The sequence below is a fragment of the Neocloeon triangulifer genome, unplaced genomic scaffold (genome assembly GCF_031216515.1).
Source record: "Neocloeon triangulifer isolate White Clay Creek 2 clone unplaced genomic scaffold, ASM3121651v1 ptg000001l, whole genome shotgun sequence".
Taxonomy (NCBI): domain Eukaryota; kingdom Metazoa; phylum Arthropoda; class Insecta; order Ephemeroptera; family Baetidae; genus Neocloeon; species Neocloeon triangulifer.
The window spans coordinates 10872862-10880862 of record NW_026775544.1 but is presented as its reverse complement, the minus strand read 5'-3'; the positions used below and the strand labels follow the sequence as shown (position 1 = coordinate 10880862).

The following is an 8001-nucleotide window of genomic DNA, read 5'->3' as shown; positions in this document are numbered from 1 at the left end:
ATAAGTTGAAAGTAAATTAAAACCTAATTATTATTTAACTGTATCAAAACTTAAATTTATTATGTTAAATATACAATGAAACACTCAGTACTGAAAATTCTCCAATAACCTATGTGCAGAAAAGCATAGCAAGGATCATTTCATAGTGAGCGTGATTATTCAAATTCACAATAAGAACATAAAATATTTATATTTTTTGAATAAAACAATGACAAATGAAAACATATGTATTCCCTAAGCTTATTGAAATGAAAACAAATACCACTATCACGTTTTTCCCCCACAATTTTCAGACTAAACGCGTTCTTGCGTTTCAGAGTAATAAAAAAAAGCAAAACTCGAAAAGTTGAAAAAATATTGTCGGCAAAAACAGAGGGATATTATCCCCCTTGTCTTTGATGGTGCATCAAGCACCATTGGTACCCGATGGGAGAATTGCCGGTTGTAATATTATGAAAGCTGGAATTTCTTGATTACAGGATGCATTTTGGACACCTATCAGCATTGCATCCGTTACAAAGGTTGACGTGTCCGCAGGGCAAATTAACTTTTCACACGCGAATTACAATATGAACAAAGGATTATTTGAGTGAGACGCACGCCAAGGCACTGGACTAAGATCGAAAAGCGTTTGTGTGTGTGTGTGTGTGGGACAATAATGTAAACAATAATTTTTAACTTAAAAATGGCAGCGGAAGAGTTAATTTACTTAATTTTGTGGAATCAAAACGTGATCCTCGATTGGTAGACCACAATTTGGGTTTGGGCACACATTGATGTTGACTTTGCATGCATCACAAAGGTTGATGCATCCGCATGGTCCATTCTGCTTCGTTACAGGGGTGGGACAGTTCAAAATTGAACAGACAATGAACGAGCTTGGTCCAGGATTGGGAAGTGCACCGACGGAGTCGCTGTATGCTTCCATTTGCTCCTCTCCAATCTTTATGTTTTGGACGCCCGCCGGATTTATCAAAAGGGAGCAGTTAGGGTTCCACTTTTTGTGTTCCATTTCCGGCGTGTCTCCCTTTTCCCACCCACGCACTTCCAAATTGCAGTAAATGCATCGGCAATTGTCATCTTGGCCGGTGTAGTAAAATCCCCATTTGGCCAAATCGAAAGGCGTGACAAATTTCCAGTCTTTTTCCAGCAGAGAATAAATTCGATGAGCTTCAATTTTATAATTCGCAGTTCCTCCAAGCGGGACATTTCTTGATGATTTTTGGCCGATGGCACAAATCGTCCGCTTCAAATTCAAAATCTCTTGTGCAGTCTTGCCCCTAAATGTTGTTGTTTCTTTGGTATAAAAGTTGCAAAACCGGCACTTAATTGATTTTTGATGTCGATCCCAAAAAAGTCCAGCTTCCGCCAGTGGTTGGGAATGACGGTAATCGATTTCAAAATTAGTTGGGAAAGTGAGCAAGCGGTGCAGTGTGATGTCGAGATTTAACTTTGAGACGTCTGCGTCTGCATACGTCATGATGATCGCCGAGTTGTTTGCCTCAGATTGCTGCTCCTGCGACAATGAGGCAGTCCTAGAAAAGGATTGCCGCACAAATTATATTCATTTCAATTTATTATATTTGCGCTCAAAATACTTCGTGTAGAATTGTATATTACAACGTTGCAAAGACTGGTACATAAATATGCGTATCGTTTTTAGGGGTCTGTTGTCTGTTTTGTATATAATTATGGTACATAAAGAGGAAAAATTATGATTAGGCAGATTTTTAATTCAATAGTGGCTTATTTCTTCCCTCAAATTAATGATGAATCATTAATGCAATAAATAACAATAAGACAACATATCAGGATCAGTTTTTGGCCACGGTTGGATTCAATGATGCAATTATTACTTTGAGGGACGAAATTTGCCATTGGCCATTTTAGTTTGAAAACAATGAAAAAAAAACAACCATGTCCGTTAAAATAAAGCGTTTTGTAATATGCAATTCTTCCACACAATGAAAATTAAAATTTTCTGAATTACCTCTCAGGAGACATTCCTGCTGATGAGGCTGAATTACCGTCGCCGCCGTCGCGTGCAATCCCCATCTCTCTCTTTTATCAAATAGGCTGCTTGAAGAGAGACTATGAACTGAAGATCCAAATGATTTGCGGGCAGCTTCTGAGAGAAGGAATTTTGGTGATGAGGAGCGGAGAGACGAGATCAACCCGTCCGTGTGAAGACCTCGCACGATATGTACGACTACGCACCTCAGAGTTCAGAGTACGACCAATCAGTTTCTTGATCTCTACGTCATGCCCTCCTGGATAAAAAAAGTCTTAATATGTAATGTAATAACATAACATACAACATTGTGTATGATGCTGATGCTTAATCGGTTATAGGCCAAAATCAGTTATTGGCCGCTCCATTTAAAAAGCATTGTGATGCGCGCGCATTCTCTTACATGGACCCGGCCAATAACCGATCACGGCCCGAAACCGATCATTTATCATATATATATTGGAAAATAAATACAAAGTGGTCATCTGCTTGTAAATAATTATTTCATGCAATTTCATGAAAAGTCTAACATTGAACGTGGCGGAATTTTGTATAAATTTCTCCTTTTCTTGCTGTCCTTTCGATGAAAGGATATTGAAAATAATTTAAAAATATTGTAAGCTAAAGAAACCCAGCCCGGGCTAAATAATATAAGAGACAAATTACCCCTTTATGTATTAGTAGTTCTTACCTTTTAAAGTAATGTACGTATGAACGCTGACCCTGCAGACAAAGAAGAATGGATGCCATGCAATGCTTGCCGGCTGGCTTTTAAAGCGGAATAGATGCTATGTATTTATTAAGACTTTCAAAAAGTCTTGCTTTGCTTTTATAACCTATGTATAGGTTCATATATTCATATTAGATCCATAGCGGTTGCTTATTTAGAAAAGCGCGCACGCGCAGTTAGTTGTGTTGTCTCTATAGTGCGAATGCGAATTCTAGAACAAATCCAGAATGATGAAATTTATTCAGAAAAATTCAGCTGCTTCCTAAGGGTTAGAGCAGAGTTAGAGAGAGTAAATGGAGGAGACGAAAACGATAGAGCGGCTTTGAGCTTTGAAATGAATTCCGCAATAATTATATAATCTCTCTAAGGAGAGTAAAATTTATTTTGCATCTCAGAAAATCATTTTTTTTCAAGTTAATATAGAGTACAATTTGGATTTTTGATGAGCAAATGGTTTTTCAAATTAAACAACCAGTATCGTGGTATAGTATTTCCTTTTTTTAATTTTTGAAGCTATGCAAGAGAGCAGAGGGCCAGCGCCAATCTCTTGGCCACAATTTTTGATTAGATTCCAGCTTTGCAGTTTTAAATGGTTGGTCGGGAAGTTTGAGATTGGCGCGGTGGCCTCTCTGCTGGTCTAAAAGCTCAAAGGTAAAACATAACATGAAATTCACTGTGTGAGAAGTATGGAGCCAAAAAGGAGAAGAGCCCCCGTCCTTGGCAGGGCCCTCGGGCCTAATACTTTGGGTGGCGACGCCTGCTGCAAAGGGCCGGCCGGCGACGCCACCCCTGTCGCTCTACTCGACAACCAACAAGCTACATATTTTCCTTTTTTTTCTCATCAGAGAGGAACGCGCTCCTCAGGTTAATACATTCTAAGGGTGCCAAAATCGACCCATGGAGGCACCAAGTCCGCTAAGTCATTAATTCAAATCCAATTCTATGAAGACAAGTGCGGTAAAAATTCAGAAAAAAAGTGAAAACTCCTAAGGGTAAAATCAAATAAACTGAATTATCCGCTAAGGAAAAAGTCAAAAAGAAATCTGCACCGGTTATTGGCAGCTTGATAAAGGATAATAAAAGAGGGAAAGTTATGTCTCCTCATTGTTTGACACAAATGGTGCGTCCGTGGGTGACTCTGCCCAAATGAGAACTAAGAACACAAAGGCTAATTAAGTAAGAGTACACAGGACCGACACTAGTCGGACACACCAAGATGCTTGACACAGAGAACTTCATGAGTGAAGAATCGAGGCTGAGGGCGGCTCTTGCTGCGCGAGCCGCCTCCAGGGCCTGGCCGCCGCCTCCGTCGAGGCCAACAAAATGCTTTAGTTGAGTAAAGGCGCAGCACGAGACAGCAAATGTTAGTTTAGGTTGCTGAACAGAAGATAGCGTAGGTGGACAACAATGCAAACCTCCGCACTGGAGGCTTGCATTGTTGGGCGATACATGGCCGCATCGTTGAGCCATCCGCTGGACAATGAATTTCTGCAAAACCAAAATTAATGGAGCAAAATTTTGGAATTTTTAAAGCTGATGAAAACAAACTGCTTAGTTTTCGTTTTTCTCTTGCTCCTTGAGATTGAGGTTGGCGGTGTTGAATCCGTACTCGGAAAGAGCCCTCAGAGCAGTGTGGGCGGCCCTTTCCTGAGCGGCTTCAATGGTAGGTCCTGCGCCATGATGAGTTTGGGGTGGGTTTGTGGTCAGGGACACCAGACTCAAGAACTCGCTCTGGTTCACCTGGAATGAAAAAATGTAATTTCAATTAGATCGAATAGGTTAGCAGCAATTTATTTAACTTAAATTATTGTAATTTAATTTAATTCCTAAGAGATCCATTTTTAATTGTCTAAGAGATAAAGAGGAAAAATTGAAAATTTCATAGTACAAGTTAATGATTTTATTCTGTAAAATTTCTCAATCTCTAAAGAATTGGAAATTTTAATTTGAAATACCTTCGGGAAATCGGTGTACTGAACGCTGAACTTGAGCAGCTTGGCCAGATAGCTGAGCAGCTCCTTGGGCTTGGCTGCCTGACCTGCCGCGTCCTGCTCAGCACTAATCTCCGCGGCCGGGGCTGGCGCGGCCTCCGGAGGACTGGTTTGGCCGCTCTGAGCGGAGCCTGAAATCTTTCCTGCAGTGACAAGTGCCTCGGCCGTTGGGGAGCTGCCCGAGTTGAGCAGCTCCTTGGCGATCAGGGCAGTGGTCTGGCAAACAGGGTTGGCCGCCCCTTTGACTGCGGAGCCGCCCGCCTGGCCGTTGGCCGCGGCTCCGTCAGTCATCAGCAACAAGCCGGGCACCAGCTGGCGGCCACTGGTGCCCCCCGGCTGGCTTGGCGGCTCCTTCGACTCCACCAGGGCTTCGTCCTGGAACTTCACCTGAAATTTGTCCTAATTAAAGCCAGATCAAGATAAAAGTGTTTTTGAACCTTTCGGGTTTTGTCCTTTTTGTTTTTGGGGTCTGCAGGAGTTTCGGTGCCGCCGCAGTTGATCGTTTTGAGCATCGCTTCGGCGGCAGACCTCTTGGCCATTTTCTTGTTGGGGCCGTAGCCTGTGCAGCACAACTCCCCCACGCTCACCATGACTGCAAACTGACGCCTTTTCGAGTTGTTCCTGTCTTCAACCAAAGTGTACTCGGGCTCTTTTTCCTTCTTCGCCTGCTGAATTTGGATGAGTCGAGATATGGGATTGATTTCCTCCAATCCCTCCTGCTTGCCCTTGGGCTCCTTCAAAGTTACAAAGTTCAACTTAAATTTCAGAGATGAATATTGTCAACTACCTGCGCAACCTTTATCAGATTCCTCGTCTTCTTCTTGACTACAGGTTGCTTCTTTTTGGCTCTCACCGGAATCACCAATTCAGGGGGACTCATTGGAGGAAGCTTTTTCAGCTCATCCAACATATTTTCTGCTGCTTTCTTCTTTGACGTCTAAATGTAAAAATAAATTTAAGTAAAATTCATGGTAAATTTAGAAAATTACAAACCTTCTTACTATTACCCTCTCCTTCGGTCACTATGTCACCCACTTTGCAGCTGGTTAGGAAGGTCCTCATGTGCGGAGGTCCTCTCTCTTTGATCACCTCAAAAGTCACAGCCATATTTCTTTTCAAAGCCATCTCGTGCACCTGGGAAATTGGCGATTTCAGGTTGCACCCATCTTCGTCCTCCTTGCCCTGATGGAAATTAAATATTAAAATGGATAAGTAAATTTAGAAAGATAACATTATTTTATTTTAATGATTTTTAAAATATGATTGCAATTTAAAAAAAAAATATATCTTTCATAAAAAAGTAAAGATTTCAATTTATCCTTAAACTTTTAATTATGAAAAACTTGAAGTTAAAATATTCAAAAAATATTTTACCTGGCCATTTTCTTGGCCACTGTTTTCGGGCAGCGGAAGAGCTTTCAGTTCCAAAAGCGCCTGTAGAAGATAATTTACATGTGAGATTGAAGTTTCACTTCAACAGTCAAAATAAGGAAAAAAATAAGATATTTATTCACCTTGGCGGCAGCATCATGTTTAGCCGCCTGGGCAGTTTTTCCCTGTCCGGGGAACTCCCTTTCGCCCACCTTGAGAGTGGCATAGAAGACGGGAGGGGGCGCCGGCGGGTACACGAGCTGCTTGTTGAAGTGGAAGCGCTGGTAGGGCAGACCCCGCGGATAGACCGGCGGGAACTGACTGGGCAGTGGCTCCAGCATTGTGTACGAGGTCGGCTCCCCGCGCTTCATCGCCAATGCGTTCAACTCCACGGTTGGCGTCACATTTGCTTTATGCACCTAAAAACGATTGCCAATTAATTCATAATTTGTTTAAATTTTTTATTAATACCTTGAGCACCCGCTGCGTCTTGGGTGGAGGGTGCTCAAAGCGGGTCTTGACCAGAGCGTTGGCTGCTGCCGCGTGTTGCGCCTTTTTGATGCTGGCGCCTTCCGCAGTGTACTCTTCGCTGCCGAGCAGCAGCGTAACCGTGAACTGCTTTTTGTGTGCTGGGCCTGTCTCGCTGGTCAGTCTGTACTGGTGGGTTATCTGCACAAAGTGAGCCAAAATTTTAGTTTTCTATCCACTCTAGAAATTGATCTCGAGCACCTTGTTGAATCTTGCCAGCTCGTTGATCAGGCACATGGGTGTCTTCTCTTTAGTGTTTGCCAAGTTGGGTAGTTGGGAGGCAGAGGCCGCCTCGTCGGAGGCTTCGCTCTCGGCCGCGTCGGAGACGGACTCTGCCTTGGTGACCTGCTGGGGAGCGGCCACGACGATTGCTGGTGCCCGTGGCGGCTCTTCGGGCGCCGACACGACGGCGGCGGCCACGAGGGGAGCGGCCACTGGCACCATCTGCACTCCTGCGGGAGACGGCTGCAGACCCATCACCAGGTGAGGGTGTGATTGCGGCACAGCTAGGCGAGGCTGCGGCATTCGCATCGGCATCTGGTGGTGCGGCATCCTAGAATCGACCATTTCAATTAAAATAAACACAAAAATCCTCGTCACTCGGACTGAACGAATTCTGGTCGATCGTAAAATTCGCTCACCTGTTTCCAGTGTTGTTCGGTGGCTGCTGGTTTCTGGGCAGCTGGTGGACAGACACTGCAGGATGGATCATTTCCCTTCTTCGGCTGAAAATTGTTGTTGAATGTATTAAAATAATTGCAAATGATGTTAAAATCAAACGCCCTTCGCAATGCAGAGAGTTGGCGAATGAAGGGTCACGTTAGCCGAATCTCTTTTCCCGGCTTTCAAAAGGGTCGCCAAGCGGAAATTCAATTTCCGAAATGGGGTGAAATACTTGTTAAACGTACCGGTGCTCCCGTTCAATGATCTCAATTTGAATTCTGGCCTAAAATGGTGAAATTGTACTTGGCAAACACAAAGAAAATCCTCAACAGAACGCGGCCATGTTTTCTGTTGACGTCTCCCGTCTGCGCCACCAGAGCACCGCTCGCGGCCGCGACCTTCTCATTATGTGTAGTGGAGAAGTACAAGAAGAGGTGTGGACGATATTAAATTTCGACATTTATTTTCTGATAAAATTGGCGGAGCTTTAATACTTTGAGAAAAATTAACACAGTCCCAATGTATGCTTGTGCTTCCCACTGCTACATAGAGTACATAATAGGTGGTGCTGAATGTTCTTTTTGTAGTGCTGCTCCAGCAGTGCATATTGTACGCAAATGCGCTCTTATTAAAAGAATTATTCGAATTATTAGTAGTCTCAAGTCTCACTGAAACTTCTCAATTCCTCTGTAATTTTTATTTTATAT

General features: G+C 43.2%; 2 protein-coding genes across 2 annotated transcripts; both read right to left on the bottom strand.

Moving 5' to 3' along the window:
* Positions 1-27: 27 nt before the first annotated feature.
* Positions 28-2861, bottom strand: LOC132199238 (baculoviral IAP repeat-containing protein 3-like). The gene is made up of 3 exons (XM_059623824.1): positions 2703-2861; positions 1991-2270; positions 28-1535 (listed from the first exon to the last, which is right to left on the bottom strand). The coding sequence occupies exons 2-3, from the start codon at positions 2053-2055 to the stop codon at positions 710-712; spliced, it is 891 nt and encodes a 296-aa protein (XP_059479807.1). The 5' UTR covers positions 2056-2270; positions 2703-2861; the 3' UTR covers positions 28-709.
* A 357-nt stretch (positions 2862-3218) lies between these two features.
* On the bottom strand, positions 3219-7689 carry LOC132201062 (double-stranded RNA-binding protein Staufen homolog 2). The gene is made up of 12 exons (XM_059626947.1): positions 7540-7689; positions 7273-7356; positions 6833-7184; positions 6575-6772; positions 6247-6522; positions 6107-6166; positions 5726-5914; positions 5520-5669; positions 5170-5466; positions 4697-5119; positions 4290-4481; positions 3219-4229 (listed from the first exon to the last, which is right to left on the bottom strand). The coding sequence occupies exons 2-11, from the start codon at positions 7341-7343 to the stop codon at positions 4293-4295; spliced, it is 2205 nt and encodes a 734-aa protein (XP_059482930.1). The 5' UTR covers positions 7344-7356; positions 7540-7689; the 3' UTR covers positions 3219-4229; positions 4290-4292.
* Between the last annotated feature and the right edge of the window lie 312 nt (positions 7690-8001).

Excerpts from the sequence above, each read along its gene's own strand:
- LOC132201062 (XM_059626947.1), bottom strand. The coding sequence starts at position 7,343 with ATGATCCATCCTGCAGTGTCTGTCCACCAGCTGCCCAGAAACCAGCAG. Across the intron at positions 7,185-7,272 it reads CCGAACAACACTGGAAACAG|GATGCCGCACCACCAGATGC; the intron begins GTGAGCGAATTT and ends GGTCGATTCTAG. Across the intron at positions 5,670-5,725 it reads GAGAGGGTAATAGTAAGAAG|ACGTCAAAGAAGAAAGCAGC; the intron begins GTTTGTAATTTT and ends TTTTACATTTAG.
- LOC132199238 (XM_059623824.1), bottom strand. The coding sequence starts at position 2,055 with ATGGGGATTGCACGCGACGGCGGCGACGGTAATTCAGCCTCATCAGCA. Across the intron at positions 1,536-1,990 it reads GCAGGAATGTCTCCTGAGAG|GACTGCCTCATTGTCGCAGG; the intron begins GTAATTCAGAAA and ends ATCCTTTTCTAG.